The 22282-nt window shown below is 36.2% G+C and overlaps 1 protein-coding gene across 2 annotated transcripts in view; it reads left to right on the top strand.

The window, feature by feature from the left end:
• Usp47 (ubiquitin specific peptidase 47) overlaps positions 1 to 22282 on the top strand; it is a 96038-nt gene that overhangs the window by 15517 nt on the left and 58239 nt on the right. Inside the window, exons 2-6 of one of the 2 annotated variants that reach the window (XM_013028774.1) lie at positions 4240 to 4299; positions 11699 to 11902; positions 16348 to 16461; positions 18738 to 18876; positions 19633 to 19729. In XM_013028774.1, coding sequence (XP_012884228.1) covers positions 4240 to 4299; positions 11699 to 11902; positions 16348 to 16461; positions 18738 to 18876; positions 19633 to 19729 — 614 coding nt within the window. The remainder of the gene's footprint in view (positions 1 to 4239; positions 4300 to 11698; positions 11903 to 16347; positions 16462 to 18737; positions 18877 to 19632; positions 19730 to 22282) is intronic. The other variant, XM_013028775.1, reaches the window with a different exon arrangement.

Genomic DNA, 22282 nt, shown 5'->3' with positions numbered 1-22282 from the left:
TGTGTGTGTGTGTGTGTGTGTGTGTGTGTGTGTGTGTGATTGGTTGATTACCTTTGGGGAAGGGTTAGTTTCTTGAAGTCCTTGTATATTTTGGATCTTAGACCTTTCTCTGATATATTGCTGATAAAGATTTTCTCCCAGTCTGTTGACTGTCTTTCTAGTTTAGTAACTATGTCCTTAGCTGTGCAGAAACTTTTTATTTTAATGTAATCCCACTTGTCAAGTATCTGTCCTATCAGCTGTGCCCTTGGGACTCTTTTCAAAAAGTTTCTACCTATACCTATGCATTCTAATGTTTCTCCTACTCTCTTGCAGTAATTTCAAAGTTTCAGGTCTGATGTTGAGTTCTTTGCTCCACCTTGAGTTGCTGTTAGTGCTTGGTTACAGATCCACTTTGAGTTTTCTGAATATGGATGAAAAGGCTATGTTTTTTTCACTGCATATCTTTGGTTCCCTTAGCAAATACCAGATAACTGTAAGTAAATAGTTTTATTTCCCAGTCTTTTACTCTGTTCCATTGATCTTCTGGTCTATTTTTATGCCAGCACCAGACTGTATTTGTACTATAGCTCTGTAGTAGAGTTTGAGGACTGATATTGTGATATCACCTGCATTCCCTTTTTTTTTTTTGCCTAGAATTGCTTTGGCTATTACAGGTCTTTTGTTGTTCCATATGCATTTTTTTATTGTTTTTTCTATCTCAGTAAAAAAAAATCATTGGAATTTTGATGGGGATTGCAGTGAATTTGTATTTCATTTTTTGCAGTGTTAGAATAAATTGACTTTGCCAGAAAGCCACACAGACATCCAGGTACAAAGAACAAAGAAAAGTCTTATTGCCAGCAAAGGGACTAGCAAGACCCCTTCTCACATAAAAGAAGTGAGAAGTGCTGGCTATTATCTGAAGTGACCTATATAACCTACTGAGGCTAGGAGAGGCTAGAAAAGGCTAGGATGCCGAGACACTGGTGTGGATGTGAGTGCCAGGGGCTCATCATGGTGGACGAGGATTCATGGCTGCTGCCTCAGTAGATAAGGGGCCCTGCAGCTGCCCAAGGGGCCCTGCAGCTGCCCAAACCTGAAGGTCACTCTAAGGGCCACTTGCTGCCTTATATGGTGGTAGCTGCCCCAGAGGAGTGCCATATCAAGGCAAAGGGGAGTTGGAGGCTGATTATATACTGCCTATACTAAATGGGCCTAGTGTTGCCTAGGAATGAAGCATGTTAAGCTATGGAAGGGGGAAGAAACATGCTAAACTATGGGAAGGAAGCTCATTGGACTAACACAGTATGGCCATTTTCACAGTATTAATTCTACCAATCCATGAACATGGAAAATCTTTGCATTTCCTGATGTCATTTTTAATTTCTTCAAGTTTTTTTTTTGTATACTTTGTACTTTTTGCCATAGAGATCTTTTGCTTCTCTGGTTAAAGTTATACCCAGGTATTTAATTTTTTTTAAAACTATTACAAATGGAATTGCTTTCCTGATTTCCTTCTCTGCTTGTATATTATTGGTATACAGAAAGGTTATTGATTTTTGTGGGTTAATTTTGACTTTTTTTTTTGTTGGTCGTGGAGTTTGAACTCGGCTTGGGCGCTGTCCCTGTGCACTTCAGCTCAAGGCAAGTGCTCTACCGCTTGAGGCATAGCTCCACTTTGGTTTTCTAATGGTTTATTGAAGATAAGAGTAGAAAAAATTATATGAAGTGAAGTAAGCCAGGCCCAAAGAAACATAGGTTCCTTGGTTTTCCTTATTTGCAATAACTAGTATACGTCTGAGTCAAGCAGAAAAGGTCAGATAAGTTGATGTTAGGGGAATGAACCCCAAGATAAGTATTTAAATGTTTTTTTTCTTTCATGCAATTGTTTCTGATATATTTATAATATGATTTCTATGTTGCTTTGTATGTCCCTCCCCCACGATATAACCCCTGCTTTCACTGTATTTGATGTTGGTATAATTTGTGGAAGGGAAGGGCAAAAACAAATCATTTATCTAGGATACAGGTGGACCCATTGCAACAATGAGATGTACAAGTCGTTATGTTGAAAAATGAACTTTACAACTTTGGTGGCGGGGGGTGGGGGGCGGAGGATGGGAAGGGATGGGAAGGGGAAACAAAGAAGAGGCAACAATGCTTGATAAGAAATGTGCTTGTTATCTTGCCCATGTAATTGTAATTCCTCTGTATGGTATTCTCACTTGAGCCACAGCATCATTTCCCGCTTTTTCTGTTTATGTGGTGCTGAGGAATCAAACCCAGGGCCTAATGCATGCAAGGCAAACACTCTTACTATTGAGCCACCTTCCCAGCCCCTTGGATTTTTCTTTAAAATTGATAGTTCCTTTTCATGACTGTATCTAAACAAGTACTTAAAACACTGAAGCCCAGGATAAATCTTTGTGTATAATACTTCAGTTATACTTTAAACTAAGAGTTACAATTTTCTAGCCCTATTCTCATTTTTATACTTAATAGATATACATTATTTTTACTGACTTTATGTTGATTCTTAGTTGTCTCCTTGTTTTGACTTTGTTTTATTGTGAATATGTACAAAAGTATAGCAGATGTGTAAGTATATATATCTGACATTCCCTTCCTCTCTCCTTTCTTCTCTCCTCTCGGGGATAAGTGTCTCTAGCAAGAGTTTACTCTAAACTGATGTTTAGATCTCAGCCTCCTGTGTAGCTAGGATTATATGCATAAGCCACTGGTACCATGTTCACATAACCTTTCTTTTTGGCTGCTTAACTTCTTCACAGAATAGTACCTATGTTCTAAGGGCAACCATCTAAAAGAGCCTGCCTGGAAATGTATTACGTTTTTTTTCAGCCTTGGAAGTCATGTTATATAATATAAGGAGTCACTAAGCCTGGCCCAAATTAAAAGGGTCTAGGATTAGACTACTACTTTTGTGACATGTTTTAGAGCCACCACAGTAATACTTGATCCAAGGAGATGAGGTTGTCCTGGGGTAAAGCAATCTAGACATGACATAAATCAAATGCAAAGGCCTTGAAGGATGGGGAGTGCCTGATAATGATGGCTTAGACACAGGCTTTGTTCACTGCTATATTCTAAGCATCTAGAACAATTTGACAGCTTTTGTAGTTCAGTGCTGTTTTGTGAAAGAAAGAGTCAACATCTGTATCAATAAAATCTGGGCTGGGAAGGTGGCTCAGTGGTAGAGTGTTTGCCTTGCATGCATGAGGTCCTGGGTTGGATTCCTCAGCACCACATAGGCAGAAAAAGCTGGAAGTGGCACTGTGGCTCAAGTGGTAGAGTGTTAGTCTTGAGCTGAAGAGCTGAGGGACAGTGCCCAGGTCCAGAGTTCAGGCCCTACAACCAACCAAAAAAAAAAAAATCTTAAAAACTAGTACTAATCTTTTGATGCAGTAATGCTTTCTTTTGGGGAACTATCTTAAGGAAAATATTGTATATATAAGCAGTACAGTAGTAAAAATTTGAAGGAGCTTAAATGTCCATTAATAGCAGATTTAAGTAAGCAAATTATGGTTTGTATATAATGGAATACTTCCATTTTAAAAATAGTTGTTGTGGCATAGGAAGGTGAGTATTGAGGGACAAGAAACAATTAAAATAATGCTGTATAGAATGATTCTGTTTGGACAGAAATTAACACATCCTCAAAATTGTAAGTATGTACACAATGGAGAAGATTCTGGTAGGATATGTATACCAAATTATTTATAATTGCTCTAGAAGTTATTTTAGAGTATCCTTAAAAACTGTGTATTGCTGTTAGAATCCTGTTTCTATTATAAAAGCAAAATTACCTTTTAACTCAATTGTTCTCTTTTTATTAACTAAAGTATCAAATTTACTAAAAACAAAAATTTTCAAGATTATCTCTTGATTATAGATATTATTTTCTTTGACATATTTCTGTATTTTAATTGTTAAAAAGCTTATTTCATAGTGAGAGGTTTATATGAAAGCTACCTCTCTTTGTTCATTGTATCTGTTTTCTACATTAAAATTATACTTTATCACTATACCATAGATTTTTTTCAGTACCTATAAAGAGTATAACTGAGATCTAAGGTAAAAAATTACAAGTATAATTTAGGAAAAATATACTAGGTAACATTTCATAATGTTTTTTATCATATAAATGTCCTTAGGAAAATTGTTCTCATTCTGTCTTTTCCTTTTATTTTATAGAAACAATTTGTAATTTGTAATTCATTTTGTTCTTATATGTCATAGGATGTGTTTTGGAGATGCAGACAAAATATCTTTGATGAAATGAAGAAGAAATTTTTACAGGTAGTCTGCTGATGTAATTGATTTAGTGCAATAGACAGCAGAGCAAATAACAGCATGTTAGCATTTTTATGTAATAACAAGGCATGTCTTAAGTTTTATGCTTGTTTGACTTTTATTTCTGTGAATTCTAATAATATAAAAGTCACTATAAGTAAGTTTTGTGTTTGAGAGTCCCTTGTTTTTAACAAGCAAATGGCAGGGGAGAGGATTGTTAAAAAAGCCACAGTATCCGGCTGGGCACCTGGAGCTCATGCCTGTAATCTTAGCTGCTCAGGAGGTTGAGATCTGAGGATTGCGGTTTGAGCCAGCCCAGGAAAGAGACTCTCATTTCCAATTAACCACTAAAAGTCTGGAAATGCAGTTGTGGTTCAAATCTTGGTAGAGTGCAGCAAAAAAACTCAGGGAGAGTACCCAGGCCTTGAGTTCAAGCCCCAGAACTTGTACAAAAAATCCTCACAGAATCTTTTGCTTTGCCTTTGGATATGGTATTTAATTATTTCTTGCAGATTTATTTTCTAAAATGGTAACAGTCTAGGAATTAAGTGATACAATAATTAACAAAGTCACAATCCAGAAAACTTGTTTGAAGAATTAAGTAAACTATTACCTTCTTGATAGCATTGTGTGAATTACACACCTAAACTTCCTAGGATGTAGCTTTCATACTTCATTTTACTTGGGTCCCTTTATAAGTTTTTTTTTTATCCTCAAAGTTCTTGGATAAATGTCTTCTATGCATCCTGAATGTGGCAAGATACCACTTGAAAAAAAATCATATAAAATCAGAATTTTCTGTAGGTTAGGGATGGAGTAGAAGAAGGATCTTAAAAATAATCTTTTTTTTTTTTTTAGCCAGACACTGGTGGCTCATGCCTGTAATCTTAGCTACTCAGGAATTTGAGATCTAAGGATTGAAGTTCAAAGCCAGCCTGGTCCTGAAAGTCCATGAGACTTTTATCTCTAGTCAACCACTGTGGCTCAAAGTGATAGGGCACTAGCCTTGAGCAAAAAAGTTCAGGGGTAGTGCCCAGGCCCTTGAGTTCAAGCCCTATGACCTACAAAAAATTGGAAAATTAAAAATAATCTTTTTTGTGTTAATTAAGACCTACATTCATAGCCAAGGAATTATCCCTTATTAAAATAAAAATGGCACAATCTGATTGAGGCTATGAATGTTATAAACTTACAGTCAGCACAAATTTTAAAACATCAAATCTCATATTCTATAGCAGTATATTAATCATGAGCAGTAGATACCCAGAAGAATAATAGTCTAAGGCTTAATTTCTTAGCTTATAGCAGCTTCCATACCAAGAAATACAGAAATGTGTGTGTGAGCTTGCAACCATAGTTTTCTTCCTCCCTCTTTCCCTTCCTCCATTCCCCTTCCTCCCTCCCTCCCTCCCTCCCTCCTTCCTTTCTTCCTTCCTTCCTTCCCTCCTTCCTTCCTCCCTCCCTCCCTCCCTCCTTCCTTTCTTCCTTCCTTCCTTCCTTCGTTCCTTCCTTCCACCCCTTACCCTTTCCCTTCCCCTTCCTCACTTGAAGTTGGCTTCATGCTCTCACTTGGCATTTTGCTCAAGCCTGGTGTTCTACCACTTGAGCCATACTTCCACTTCCCATATTTTTCTTGAAAGGAAGACATGTTGAAAGAAATATGACTATCACATGTAGAGGTAAAGAGATCACTTTGTAATGTTTTAAACAGAAAATATGATGTAAACATCAGAGAACTCGAAAGTTCAATTTTCAACTATTAGGAATGCAAAGAAAAAGAGACAAGATTTTTAAGAGGCAGCTGGCCAACAACTTTTCCTTATAGAGAGCAAATATCTGTATCAACCTAGCTGCAAGGCCATTTTTGGAAGAAAACTTTTTTTTTCTCTTATTTTTATCCCAATATATTTACCTCTTTATCAACAAGGTTATGGCTTTAAAAATTTTTTTTGGTAGTACTAGGATGTGGATTCAGGGTCTCAAGTTTACTCAGGGTCTCAAGTTTACGAGGCAGGCACTCTACCTCCAAACCCAGGCATTTTGTTATCATTGTTTTTTAGATAGGCATATGAAGTTTTGCATTTTTTTACCTAGCTTGGTGTCAGAACATGACCATATTCCTTCCTACATCTTCCACATGGATGAAGGTATGACTCACAAGCTTTATGGAGTCTTTTCTGGCTGTGTCCAGAAATCAGGTATTTCTTTAGTGAGCTCATGTACAAACAGAACATTCTTAACGTGTACATTGTTAAATATAAATAAAATATAATTTATGCATTTTTCATTACTAGCACAAGTGCAATATTACTATGAATTATCTGTACCATAGTTTCAGTTTTGTGTGATTTTTACTTTTGTATTTGGCAAGATTTTCTATGTAGAAACATTCATACTCAGTTTATTTTCTCACAGTTCTGTTCGATGGTATTCAAGCTTGGCTCATCTTACTTAGTTGCTTCTGTGTGGCATCAGCTGGCTGGCTTTGGATAGAATGCCCAGGAGGGCTGTTTACATATATCAGACACCTCAGTTTTTTCTCTAGAGTGTCTACCTTCACTCTGTGTAGATTGCTAGTGTTCCTCATAACATGCTGACTACAAGATCATTGGATTTTTGACCTCCTGGCTAGTTTATAAACGGGAAAGTCCCAAGAGGTATAAACCTGAGGCTGTGGGTTTCTTAAGGCCAGGCTTTAAGTTATATTCTATCACTTCTCTCATATTCTGTTGGTACTCAATCACACTAGGCTAGGAAGAGGGGAAAGAAAGGGGAAAAAAAACAGCAAAGAATTTTTAGCTCGTTGTAATTCATGATAATACTGGTTTTGTTTTTTATTTCACATTAATAGGATTCATATGGAATAGAATTTAAAAGAGATTAGGTAGCCTCCATATTTCTAGGAAATGCCTTTTTACACTTAAGTGTTTCAGAAAATTTCATGTTTAACTCATGCTATAGAGTTTTTTCCCCTCTTGAAAAGCGATTATAAAATTACTGATTTATCTTAAAATAGAAAAAAAAGAGTTTTTCTGTTTGTTCTTATAATGGAGGTGAGGAAGTAGAAAATTGACCTCATGTTTAGTGTTGACAATAGTGGTTCCTGAAGTTTGATGAAATCTATGGTTGATAGCCACATATTAGATTAAATTATAGATGAAATTAATGGACCAGAATTTTAAATGGAATGTAATGGATTACAAGTTGCTAGTGTACACCTTTAAAGGAAAATGTTTTGTTTATGTTTAAATTAGACTAGAACTGAATTCAGAAGTAAAATGTGATTGATCTCTAAATTTTCGAGTAGGATATGATTGACTTACAAATCCTACATGTAGAAATTTTTAGAAAATAGAATGAGTACTAGGTTATTTTTCCTCCATATTTCTTTCCTTTGTAGAATGGGAGGTTGAGCCTGGATTTCAATTTGCCATACTTAACAAAGCAAGCGCTCTACTCTGCCATTTGAGCCACATACCCTTCTCCTGTTAGCCTTTTGGTTTATATTTTTGAGATAAAGCCTCATTGATTGATTAAGCTGGCCTTGTACTCCGCCTCCACCTTCTAAGTAGTTGGGATTATTGCTAGTCACTACTGTGCCTGGCTAGGTACAAAGTTTCATTCATTACAGAGTTACTGTTTTAGTTTTTTGTTTTTTTAAGTCTTGAAAATTCTTTTTCTACAGAATGAAGTCTAGCCTAAAGTAGTAAAGTAGAACTAAGTAAATTGTTACTAATCCATGTATTAAATGATACTGTACAGTTGTAAAAATGGTAGAGTACCAGGAAAAAAAATTGCATGACATTTTTAAACAAAGAAAGAAGTTACAAACAACATCTATATTTCTAATCCATTGTTTGTGTCTAAGAAGCTTGCATGTATCTCTGTGTGTTCTTTATGTAGGAAAAGTATTTGGAAAGGTATACAACAAAATATTTATTATGTGTCTGTCTGTGCCTGTCTGGATGCCTTCTTTTTTCTCTTGTCCTCTTCTCATCTGCTTCCTCCTCTCCTTGCCTTCCATCCCACCTTGTGTCTTTCTTTTTCTCTTCTCTAATTGGAACAATGAGGATTGAACACAAGGTCATGTGCATGCTAAGTAAGAACTCTACCACTTTAGTGGTAGAGTATGGCCCTATTATTTGTATTTTGATCTTGATTTTGAGAGCGTCTCACAACTTTGCCAGGGCTGGACTTGAATTCACAATGCTCCTGTCTCTCCAGTTGCTAGGATCACAGGCATGCACTGTTCCACCAGGGTAATAGTTATTACTTGTTTTATGAGATTACGGAGATTTCCATGTTTTTATACTTTACTGTTTTTTGTTCATTTGTTTGAAAACTAAGTGTAATTATGTTTACAGAAAAGAAAGCTGTTGTCAATACAACAGTAAAAGGTACACCTGAAATTACCTTTTGTGTTTATTTACTATAGCATTTGATCTTCATATGGCAAACTATTAGGGAGAAATTTCTCAATATGTTCAGATGGAAGGAAAGAAATCATAAGTTTTTATATTGTACTCTCACATATTTAGGGAAAGAACCAGAGATGTGATGTTAAAATATCACCACTATTAGGTATATTAAAATATAACATTTTGATTTTCAGTTCTTAGAAAGGTTTTCTTTGATGAACCATTAACTCCAATCTTCCTTAAGATTTAAAATGGGACTATTGCACTATTTTATACCAAGAAACTTGAATCAGTCAGATGTAACTGCTTCTAAAGTATACATTGAAACTATGAAAGTATATCTTTGGTAGTTTAAACTATTTTGAGTTGTTCACTATTTTTTAATATTAAAAGACATAATGTTTATATACAACTGTCAGTAATAAATTAGCTCCAGATTCTGTATACTTTGCATATGCCTAGAAATACTTAATAATTATAGTTCAGGTATGAGGAATTATCATAAATATCCCTCACTCATTTTCAGCCAAAAGACACAAACCCATTATTTCAGTAGTACATTGATGTCTAAAATCATGGTGGCTCAAGCCTGTAATCCCGTGTATGTGGAAGGCATTCTTCTCCAGGCTTGATCCAAGCAAAAAAAAAAAGAAAAAGAGAAATTCTTTGAAAAATAAATGAGAGCACAAAAGGCTGGGGCTTAATGGTAGAAGACTGTAGCAAGTATGAGGCCCTGGGGTTCAGTACCATTCCCCAAATACCTTAACTCTTTCTTATTTAGTTTTTTATTTTGCAGAAAAATATTTCTCCTGTAAGTGAGTTGTTTCCATAATTCAATATTTGATTTGTCTTAAATGTAGTGGTAGTCAATTTGTTTTAACATACCAACTTATTTCTGCTCTAAATTAATTGGATCAACCTTAATTTGCATGATCTTGCAAATCCCAAACCATATATTACTGTAACAAATTCTAATTATATTCATCAAGTAAACAAAAAACCTGCATGTCTGTCCTGTTTTCAGTACTAGTTAATGATAATAATTCTTACTTAACATGGAAAATATAGATTCAACCAAAAATTAGAGATTTTTTTTTATAAAAAGAAGGAAATACATTCACAGAATTGGGCTATACTCAGTGATGTTGTGACTGGTTAGCATATGTAAGACCTTGGGTTCAATTCCCAGCACCAAGGAAGAAGGAAAACGGAGAGCACTGGTATATGCAGGTCATGTTTCTGAATAGCCTATTCTCAGGATGGTCAGAAGTCATTCAGTCAAATGATTGATGCACCCAATTTTCAGGGACAACAAGAGATTGACATTGTTAAATTTGTATATTTGAGACAGGTCTTTTGTTTTGTTTTTTTGTCCAAATAGACCAGAATGGGAACTGGGTATCTGACACTTTGTGCTATTGGCAGGTGCTCTACCAACATGAGCCATGCCTCCAACCCCAGAAAGACAGTTCTGTAATGGAATGTAAGATTTAAAGAACAGTTTTCAGGAGCATATTGCTATAATTTTATCTAAGATATTCTGATTATCTAAAGAAATGTGGGGCTGGGAAGGTGGCTTAGTGGTAGAGCACTTGCCTTGCATGCATGAGGCCCTGGGTTCGATTACCCAGCACCACATAAGCAAAAAGAAAAAAAGCCGAAAGTGGCGCTGTGGCTTAAGTGGTAGAGAGCTAGCCTTGAGCTGAAGAGCTGAGGGACAGTGCCTAGGCCCAGAGTTCAGGCCCCACGACCGAACCTCCCCCCCCAAAAAAAAAGGGAATGTAAATAGAGTTGACAGGATTTGGTGATAGTATCACTTGAAGAAGGAAGAAACTGGGAGATGCTGAGCTCAGCTCTTTGGTTTTAGCCTCTAGGTGGATGATGGTGCTGTTCATTGATTGGCCATTACTGGAAAAATAGGTGGGAAAGAAATTCTTTCCTTTCAGGTATCTGATGAGTCTGTGAGCTCTATTCCTGTAGAAAGTTGAAGTTATTTTTTTTAAGAGGTTAAGAAAAGGCATAGCATCTTTGGAACAGTTTCCTTTTTTTGAAAAAAATAAAACAACTAAACAAAACCACTACCAACAACAAATTGCCTTGATACTGCTGATTTAAAGAAGGAAAATTTGTGATCATTTTCCAGAATGGTAGTTGAAAAGCTGTTTTTGTTTTCTCTCCTGGCTGATCTGTTTGGATATGCTTGTCAGCTCCCAACATGTTAATAAATGAAGTGGAGTTTTTTTTGGTTGGTTGTTTTTGTTGGTCATGGGGCTTGAACTCTGGGCCTAGGCATTGCCCCTAAGCTCTTCTGTTCAAGGTGAGCCTTCTACCACTTGAGCCGCAGCGCTACTTCTGGTTTTCTGAGTGGTTCATTGGAGATAAGAGTCTTATGGAGTTTCTTGCCCGGGCTGACTTTGAACCGTGATCCTCAGATCTCAGCTTCCTGAATAGCTAGGATTACTTACAGGCATGAGCCACTGGTGTCTGGCTGAATGAAGTGGTTTTTACTATTTATTTTTAATACCTTAGTTATGGTTGCAAAAGCATAACGATTAGGAGACTTTTTTGCGTGTTTAGATAATTCTCAATGAATTTCTGTGCAGTTTTCTAGTATCTTTATGAAACCCAGAAAAGCTTAGTTTGATTATGCTTGAATGATAATGACACATTTTTAAAGATGCATTTTGTGATGTTTAACTTAAACTCTTCTTGGCTTGTTGATTGTTGCTTTACAACCTTATAGATCAAAATTAGATAACCACAAAAGTGACCATTGAGTCTAAAATGTTTTCCAAAATGAGCATATTTAGTGCTTATATGTTTCACACATTTATCAGATTGTTTCAGACATAATAAAAACAGTAGTACTAGTAGCACAGAGAAAATAATATTTTGTAGATTATTTTATATTTAATCATAAATGTTATAACTAGTTATAGTTTCTTTAAAGATAAGCAATATCAAAAATAATGTTTTTAAAATTTCAGATAGAAAATGCTGCTGAAGAACCTAGAGTCTTATGTATAATACAAGATACTACGAACTCAAAGACAGTGAATGAACGGATCACTTTAAATTTACCAGCATCTACTCCAGTCAGAAAGCTCTTTGAAGATGTGGCCAACAAAGTAGGCTACATAAATGGAACCTTTGATTTGGCATGGGGAAATGGAATCAACACTGCTGATACGGTAAACCTAAGACTTAATGCATCTTCATGGAAGCTGTTAGTTATTGTTGATGTTATTATTACTAATAATAATGTATTAAAGCCTAGAATTGTAATATAGTATCTTATAAGCAAAAGTATAGCTGTTTCAGTAAGAGCATGTGTACAACTCAGTAATTAGATCCTTTTTTTACCTTTGCCTCTATTCAGCACGGGGAGAAAAATCTGTGAGACTCTGGTCTCCAGTTACCAGCAAAAGGCTAGAAGTGGATGTATGGCACATGTGACAAAAGAGATGAGCTGAAAGTGCAAGGCCCTGAGCTCAAACACCAGTACTGATATGGAAACAAACATTTGTTTTCCTAAAGGTTACACTTTGTCATATCATCAGTTACTCATGATATTCACTTGATGTTATTCAGTGAAAGAAATGTATAAAATGTATAAAGCCGTGTAATTTTGCTGAGCTAAATGCTGGCTCACATCTGTAAGATTGAGGTGACAATCACAGTTCTAAGCCAGCCCAGGCATGAAAGTCTGAGACTCTGATCTCCAATTAAGCACCAAAAAGCCAGAAGTAGAAGTATGGCTCAACTGGTAGATCATTAGCCTTGAGGGAAAAACTCAGGGACAGCGCCCTGGTCTTAGATTTCAAACCCTAGGACTAGTACAAGAAAACAAAAACATATTTTATGAGGATTTTTTTTCCTTTGGAAATGTTTTCATTGGCTTATATTGTTAGATCTCCACACATTTACACTGTATTCCAATCACTTTCACTCCGTTTATTACCCAACTCCCCCTCAAAAAATAGTATCCTCAACAAGTTTCCTTATTTTTGTAGTTAAGAATATCTATTTCAACAATATTCAACCTCCTTATTCAAATACTTGTACAAGGAGGTTTCAGTTTAACATGTCTATTTATGTTACGCTATTTATGATCAGAGTCACTACCATTATCATTCTCTTGCCATCCTACTTATCCCATCTGCACCCATCTTCATCAAAGGGGCTTTTTTTTGGGTACTGATCCTTGGGCTTGCATTCAGGGTCTGGCTGTGGTTCCCGAGCTTCTTTTGCTTGAGGATAGAACTCTGCCTCAGCCACAGCTCCAGTTCTGGCAGTTTTTGTAGTTTATTGGAGATAAGAAGCTTTTGGATTTTCCTGCCCAGGTTGGCTTCAAAACTCAGCCTCCTCAGTAGCTAGGATTACAGGCATGAGCCACTGGTGCCTTGTGGTAACTTTTTCTTTTTTCATATTTTCTGTATATAAACATACAGATTTTGCCTTTAGCTTTCAAGCTCAAAAATATTTTTTAATGGCTTCAGTGTTCTCAGGTGTTAAGTTTTTTTTCCCCCCCCCCCCTTTCAATTCTGAGGTTTAAACTTGGCCTCGGGGCTTGCTAGGCAGGTACTCTACCTACTACTTGCATCATATTTCCAGCCCTTTTTTGCTTTAATTATTATTATTTATTTATTTTTGGCATTTGTGGGGCTTGAACTCTGGGCCTAGGCACTGTCTCTCAGCTCTTCAGCTCGAGGCTAGCACCCTACCACTTGAGCCACAGTGCCACTTATAGCTCTTTCTGCTTATGTAGTGCTGAGGAATCGAACCCAGGGCCTCATGCAGCAAGGCAAGCACTCTACCCTGAGCCACCTTCCCAGCCCCACTTTAATTATTTTTTTATGTAAAGTTTCAGGGGCTTTTTGCCTGGCCAGCTTTAAACAGCAGTTCTCTTACCTATTTTACCCGACATAACTAGGTTGACTGCACCATACCTGATTTATTGTTTAAGATTGAACGTTACTTAGTTTGTGCCTGTACTGGTGTTGAACTATAATCCTCCAGATCTCTGTGAGCCCTTTTCAGGTATTTTAGAGGGTATATTTTTTAATTCAGTCTTGTGCTTCTTTGATTAATTATCCTCTTTTGCATTTATTTCTTCCATTACAGAATTTCCTCAAATATTTGGTGATTGTTTTCTTTTATCTTTAATTTTCAAGAATTTTTGTTAACTTCTCTGTGAATGCTGATGTATCATATTCAGGCATCTAGATGATAGGACAGGCATTGATCAGTTTAAATATAGTACTCATGTTGCCTTCTAATTCAGAGATCTTCAATCTGTTTAATTTTTACTTAAAAATCTCTTTCTCTTGGTTAGTATTTAAGGCAAAACTAGTGATCTGCTCTTTATTCTTTTTTTCCCTCCCTCCCTTCTTTTTGCTGCTGGGAACAAACCCAGAGCTTTGCAAATATTCTACCACAGAACTACATCCCCAGTCCAGATCTTTGTAATCTTAATTCCCTGATCTTAGAGTAATTTTTTTTTCTAGTCCTGGGGCTTGAATTCAGAGCCTGGGCGCTGTCCCTGAGCTTCTTTTACTCAAGGTAAGCACTCTACCACTTGAGCCACAGTACCACTTCTGGCCTTTTCTGTGTTTGTGGCACTGGGGAATTGAACCTAGGGCTTCATACATGCTAGGCAAACACTCTACCACTAAGCCACATTCCAAGCCCGAGTAATTTTTTTTTTAACACAAATGTCAGTATTATTCCATCACGATGTTTTTGCTTATATCTTCCCTTTCTATCCTATGCCATTGCTATACTGCATTTTCCATGAAAATGTTCTAACAGCAAGTGAAACTCTGTATGTATTTGGAAGGCGTAGTTTTAATTAGTTCTACAGAAGAATGAAAAATGTTTGGTGTGAGTGATTTGCCTTTAAAATCAGGTTATTTTGCTTTTCTTTTTCTTCTATGTTTTTAAAAGTATAGAACTAATGTCTTAAAGTAGTTAGCTATACACTCTGAAATTAATCAATAAAATTGATAGTTGTGGGCTGGGAAGGTAGCTCAGTGGTAGAGTGCTTGCCTTGCATGCATAAAGCCCTGGGTTTGATTTCTCAGTACCACATAAGCAGAAAAAGCTGTGGCACTGTGGCTCAAATGGTCGGGTGCTAGCCTTGAGCTGAAGAGTTTAGGCCCTATGACCGACCAAAAGAAAATAAAAATTGGTAGTCCAACAGAGCAAATGACGATAGCTAATATTTAATCTCAAACTTTGAATACTCTTGGTTCAGAGTTTTCTCTTCTTTTGTACTTCAAAGAATAGTTCTGGCCGGGTACCAGCCTATAATCCTAGCTACTCAGGAAGCTGAGATCTAAGGATCATGATTCAAAGCCAGCTTGGTCAGGAACACCTGTGAGACTTATCTTCAGTTAACCACCAAAAAACCAGAAGTGGCCTGTGGTTCAAAGTCATAGAGCATTAGCCTTGAGAGACAAAGCTCTCAGGGCCAGTGCCCAGGCCCTGAGTTCAAGCCCTACTGACCAAAAAAAAAAAAAAAAAATTCTAAGCCAGACCCTTGTGGTTCACACCTATAATCCTAACTTCTCTGAAGGCTGAGATTGGAGGATCATGATTCAAAGCCAACCTGGGGCAAGAAAGTCTGTGAGACTCTTACCCCAGTTAACCACCAAAAAAGACAAAAATGGAGCTGTGGCTCAACTGGTAGAGCACTTAGTATTGAGCACAAAAGCTCAGGGACAGTGCCCAGTCATGAGTTCAAGCCCCAGGCTTGGCACACACAAAAGAACAACAAACAACACCACACAAGAGTAGTTCTGAGCTGTCATGTGTCTTCCCATCTTATTTATCTTTTGCCTTTAAGAAACCTAAACATTTGCTCTTGTGACTTTATTTTCCTTTGTGTCCTGGTAGTTGACTTAAAATAGGTATTATTCACTAGTGCAGGTATTTCTTTAAGAGATTATCCTGAAGGTTGTATTTTAGTTACGCTACATAATTATTTTGATTGTGATATTAAGTGTGTTATTTATCTTGGAATTCTCACTATATTCATATAACAAAACAGTTTATAGTTTTTAGTGTGTTAAATTGTCTCTTATTAAAATTCATCAGTATTGCATACATTTTAGAGAATATGGAAACATAAATATAGAACTTTGTGTACAGAGCTTAATATTGTGTGAACTTTTACCTTCTCTCTTCATGTAGGGAAATGTGAGTAGTGTTTTTTGTAGTTTTGTTTTTGATGGTCCACAGATTTGAATTAAGGGCTTGGGCGCTGTCTCTGAGCTTCTTTGACTCAAGACTAGCACTCTACCACTTGAGCCACAGTGCCACTTCTGGCTTTTTCAAGTAGTTAATTGGAGATTAGAGTCTCATGGACTTTCCTGTCCAGGCTGGCTTTGAACCCTGATTCTCAGATCTTAGCCTCCTGAGTAGTTAGGATTACAGACGACATGAGCCACTGGTGCCCAACCCATCATAGTTTTTAAGTAGATAAGTTAATTCTAAAACTGGATGAGAAGAAACTTATCAAAATCATTCCTGAAAAATTTTGTTTAAAGGTAGATGTGAATTCATTCATGTATTATTTTTCATTATTACAATTAATGTTTTTTCTAACCTGAGCTATCATTTTTATGCCTTGTAGGTACCACTGGATCATACCAGTGACAAGTCTCTCCTGGATGCTAATTTTGAGCCAGGAAAGAAGAACTATCTGCATTTGACAGATAAAGATGGTGAACAACCTCAAATATTACTGGTGAGCTATTTAGAAAGCCTTCTGTTCATAATTTTTGTGCACTGCCACCTACTTGGGAATGCAAATTTCTAAAGGAAACAGGAGATATATGTTTTGTAATTATTTTATGATTTTTTAATGTGTCAGTTTGCTTTAAGTGTATATGATAATATTAATATATTGAACATAGACATCTATAGTCTATTATTTGTTACCCATATTGAGGTTAATTAACATGGGCTGCTATCTTGAAGGCCATTGCTATACTAGAGATGGGGTTAGGGCTGACGTATATTTAAACATCATACATTTAAACAACTGTGTTTCAGTGCTTTTGCCAGTGCATTTACTTGATTGTATAATCTATTGTCTTTTTTTTTTTTTATGCTTGGGAAGGCCAAAATAATATTCCCATATCACCGGACCCAATTGCCATTTTGCACAATGATTAGATATAAATTGAATGCTTTTTTCTTTTTTAGTGCTTACTCAAATTCACATTTATTTTAATAGACTTTCTTGTCTAGTCTAGTGGCCTTATAGATTGTCCAGTCAGTAACTCCAGATGTGAAGGGCAGTTCTCAAGACAGTTCTGACTTTTTAGGGGTAGACATAAGTTAAAAAAAACTATGTAGCTGGGTGCCGGTGGCTCATGCCTGTAATCCTAGCTACTGTGGAGGCTGAGATCTGAGGATCACGGTTCAAAGCCAGCCTGGGCAGAAAAGTCCGTGAGACTCAATCTGTAGAGTGCTAGCCTTGAGCTGAAGAGTTGATGGACAACGCCCAGGCCCAGAGTTCAAGCCCCATGACCGACCAAAGAAAACCAAATATGTAAAAATTATAAACCTACAATGTCAGGTGCTGGTATATCAGGGGCTAAGAACTAAGATTGCAATTTGAAGCCAGCCCAGCAGAAAACCCCATGAGATTCCATCTGCAAAACAACTAGCATGAAATCAGGCTGGAAGTGTGGCTCAAGTGGTAGAGCACAAGCCGAGCAGAGCAAGGAAACTGAGCAGGCACAGGCCCTGATTTCAAACCCCATGACTGACCAAAAAAGAAAAACAAAAAAAAATCTTAAAAGCCCGAAATACATTTTATCTTAAATTAAAAACTATGGGAAGTAAATCTGTTCTTAATAAAGGATTAGAATATATTATAGAAGACTTAGTTTAAAAGAGATTAAGAAAACTAGGTCTGGGCTGGGAAGGTGGCTCAGTGGTTGAGCGCTTGCCTTGCATGCATGAGGCCCTGGGTTCGATTCCTCAGCACCACATAAGCAAAAAGAAAAAAGCCAGAAGTGGCGCTGTGGCTCAAGTGGTAGAGCGCTAGCCTTGAGCTGAAGAGCTGAGGGATAGCGCCCAGGCCCAGAGTTCAGGCCCCATGACCGGATCCAAAAAAAAAAAAAAGAAAAACTAGGTCTAATTTATCTCCTTGTTTTATAGACTGTGGAAACTAAGGCTGAGAGTTTATTGATTTTTTTTCTGTTAGGAAAAATTTTACCTATTTGATGCTTTACATTTGAGTGTATCATGAATAAAAATATATCATTAGACAGTAATTACATAATGTATCTATTCTGTAGCAGTACCAGAATATGTCCTCTGATCTTCCTTAAAGTCGTTGTTTTATATGACAAGAAGATTTTGATTAAATGACATTGAAATCTAAATTAGCCATTTAAAGAACATTGGATTTACAATTTAGAAATTAATATTCAAAATTCTTAGTAATCTTTAAAAAATTTTATTATTTGTAGAAAGAGCTCATAATTCTATAAGTCAGTACAATAGGTAATTTGTTTTTAGCTCTTAATTGTTCATGCTCTTTTTATGTCCCTCAGTCCCTTGAAATTACAAATTACCTTGAAATTTCTTGTTGGAAACCATGGGAAACTATATTATCTATTATTGATACTGAGTATCTCCTGTTAGCCAGGTCTACTCCACTGCTGATGATTATGTAAAACTGAGTGATAAACTCTGTTGCAAAGGAGTTTACAGTGGTTCTTTTGATGTTAGGACCACACATCTCCTGCTTTTCTGCAAACAGAACATTTGTAAGAGAACATTACAAAATGGAAAAAGTAAGGATTTTGGAAGGTTTTACAAGCTCCTTTCTAAAATATTCTGTATCTTGCGTCTTTCAAACCTGCTATGGGAAGTGGTAAGGGCATGTATTAGTAGTAGCAATAATTATAATGCCACATGTCTTTTCATTGTATTAGAATTTTAGTATTTTTCCACTGGCTCAGCACATTTGTTATTTAGTAAAATATTGGTTGTGCTGCATTTTAGGAGGACTCCAGTAATGTGGATGACAGTGTTCATGACAGGTTTGTAGGTCCACTTCCAAGAGAAGGTTCTGTGGGCTCCAGCAGTGATTATGTCAGCCAAAGCTACTCCTATTCATCAATTTTGAACAAATCAGAAACTGGTAAGATTTATTATTTTTGTTGTTTTGTTTTCATAAACTCTTGGAATATTAAGCCAGAATAATCTTCGGATTTCAAGTCTCATTACCTCATTTTCTGGGTAAGAAAACTGAAATCCAGAGCAAGATTATGAGTCATGTCACTTTAAAATCTGTTAATTTTTTTTAAAAATCACTTAGGTAGCTTTGTTTCTATTAAGGTTTCATTTATATATAGGTTTGGCTACTTTTCTTTAAATTATAAGCATTTTGATATATTTCATATTATAATAAATCATTTCAGTAGAAAGATGGCTGGGAATGTATCTCAGTTGCTACTAACTAGCATAGTATGCCCCTGGGTTGATCAATACTCAGGAGGGAAGTGGGGATCCCTTCTTCAATATGTGTACTATGTAAACTTTGTTTCTCTAAAAAAGCCAGATACTTTGTTTATATGTCCAGAGCTACATACAGTATCACCTTTAAATAAAATTTAAAAGTAATATGTTTAATACAGTAGGTCTAGTTGACATATAAACAACCTTCTCTCATCTGAAAGTTGTGGATTAAAATGGAAAAGTGTAAACGTTATATTCACTTTAAATACCACACAAACCTAGCCTAAGAAGACTGCACTCTGCAAAATCAAGGAAATATTTTCTAGAAATATTTTCTAGCTGTGGTCTTATTAATCTTTGAGTCTTTATAATATATTAAATTTCTCCCGTTATTTATATATCTAAGTGCTAATTTAAATGTGTATTTTTCTTTTTAAAGGTTATGTGGGATTAGTAAACCAGGCAATGACTTGCTATTTGAATAGCCTTTTGCAAACACTTTTTATGACTCCTGAATTTAGGAATGCATTATATAAGTGAGTATTTTTTAAAATGTTCTGTAAGTAAAATTAGTTTATTAATGGAAAAAATTATCTTTAATTAGAAATTAATTTCTTTTACTTGTAAAGGTTGGGGTATTTTTTACTTTATAACAAAGTTTCTTCTTGAATATTGTATAAATATGAATCTCATGAAAACTTGGCATATGAAAAAATGTGTAGAGAGAGAATCAGAAGGGCATAGACAAGAAAAGGATGAAACACATGAAATTTACATAGGGGTAAATATAACTTGTAAAAGTTGACATGTCTTTCAGTCAGTAAACATTTATTACTTAGAACTGTTTATATGCCTAGACACTTAGTGGTTAGAGCGGAATTTAGAAATAAGGTCTTATTCTCAAATAATTTACAGATTTTTTCACAATAGCAGTATGTAAATATATGAAAATTTTAAAGAACATTAAGGGTAGTTAGATGCCATTTGAGTTAAAAGAGAGATTAGTGATACTCAGAGAAGAGATTTAATGAGGAAAGTAAACTTGGTAATCATGCAGTGTAGATAAGCTTGAGCTATGTTGAGAAGAAAGAGCACTTGAAAAAGCCAAACAGCAATAGTATGTGCTATATAAATCTTCTATCAGTAAATTCTTACTTTTTTTTTGTATGAATTATATGCTGTTTCCTGTCTCCAGGAAAGGGTTTGATTTGTTTTCTTCCCTTGTATACTTCCCTTGGATACTTTTCCATTTCTGTAGGTTTTTAATACTCTGTTTAAGGAAAGCTTTACATAGAACAAGGGGAAGGGAAGAATTAAATATGGCACTAAACTTTCCAACTAGGTGACTAGTATAATAGCAGATATGGCAAGATTTACAACCTTTTAAACTATTTCTAACAGGAATAAGAGACAGGTGGCAGTTCAGTTTTGTGGTATGGTAAGTTCCCTTCACCAGCAAACTCCTCTCAGAAGAGAGCTGGAGACTGAATATAGTATAGTAGAAGGAGGATTAAAGAAATACAATGACAGAGTAGAAGCCTTGAGAAGAAAAAGGCAGAAGGATATGCAGTGTGTGAAAAAGGGAGTGGGATCACATTTATGACTTTCAGGTCCTAAAACAAGAAAAATATTGAGCACTTCAAAGGAGAGCTGTACTAAACTAAAACATTTTAAGCAGAGAAAAACTAGTATTCAAGCCTTCCTTTGAAGCTAAAAGTTGAAAATGTTTGATAGAGGGCATAAGATTGATTGGAACACATTCTAGATGAATGGTAATGAAATCTCACTACAAAGTTAATGTAAGTTAATAAAAGTTCTAAAAGTGAGAAAATGTGAAGTAACAGCATCCTTATTATTAAGACATAGAATACCATGAGAATTGTGTGTGTGTGTATTTTCTTTTCTTTTTTTTTTTTTTTGTCAGTTGTGGGGCTTGAACTCTGGGCTTGGGCGCTGTCCCTCAGCTCTTCAGCTCAAGGCGAGCACTCTACCACTTTGAGCTACAGCGCCACTTCCGGTTTTCTGGTGGTTTATTGGAGATAGGAGTCTCACGGTCTTTCCTGCCCGGGATGGCTTTGAACCACCATCCTCAGATCTCAGCCTCCTGAGTAGCTAGGATTACAGGCATGAGCCACTGGCGCCTAGCCAAGAATTATATCTTTTATATTTTATTTTATTGGATAAAGAATTACATTAAGAACTTTCTTGGGCACATTAGCTAATTTTGTTTTATTATTTCTGCCATAAGATCTTAAGTTCTTCGGTTGAGACTTTACTTGTTTTTGAGACAGCCTCTGTAGCTAGTGCCAACCTGCATAAATTCAAGAGAGAGAAAATACTACTTAGATTGCCTATAGTATTCTCTTTTTAAAATGTTTTGTGATGGAAAATTTCAAAGACTAAAAGAGTGGGCAAACAGTATAATGAAACCTCTTTAAATCCCAACCCATCTAGAGCAATCCACAGTTTAGAATGTACAATCTCACAGTCTCAACTGTACCATCACAACTCAGTGTTAAGATTCTTCTGATTGATTGCCACCTAATTTAAAAAATAATTTGTTCAAAAGATTCATATCTTAATCAGTTCAATCTGTTTTTTTGTTTCCCACTTGTAATTTGTTCCCTAAAATTTTATACATTAAAAACTGATGTTGTCTAATAGTTTTCCCACAGTCAGAGCTTTGATGGTTGGAATGCCTCAGTTTCATTTAATATTGTCCAGTATTTTTTTTTGTGAGTTAATAATTCAGATTTCAATTTTGATCAAGTTCTATGATTACTTTTTTTGTTTTTTGGGTTTTTTTTGAGTCGTGGGGCCTGAACTCTGGGCCTGGGCATTGTCCCTCAGTGTCCCTCAGCTCAAAGCTAGCGCCCTACCACTTGAGCTACAGCCCCACTTCCAGCTTTTTCTGCTTATGTGGTGTGAGGAATCGAACCCAGGGCCTCATGCATGCAAGGCAAGCACTTTACTACTGAGCCACCTTCCCAGCCCATCTATGATTACTTTTTTTTTTTTTGTCGGTCGTGGGGCTTGAACTCTGGGCCTGGGCGCTGTCCCTCAGCTCTTCAGCTCAAGGCGAGCGCTCT

The sequence above is a fragment of the Dipodomys ordii genome, unplaced genomic scaffold, assembly GCF_000151885.1.
Source record: "Dipodomys ordii isolate 6190 unplaced genomic scaffold, Dord_2.0 Scaffold113, whole genome shotgun sequence".
Taxonomy (NCBI): Eukaryota; Metazoa; Chordata; class Mammalia; order Rodentia; family Heteromyidae; genus Dipodomys; species Dipodomys ordii.
Note: the sequence above shows the minus strand (reverse complement) of the source record. Positions and strands in the feature narration are given on the sequence as shown.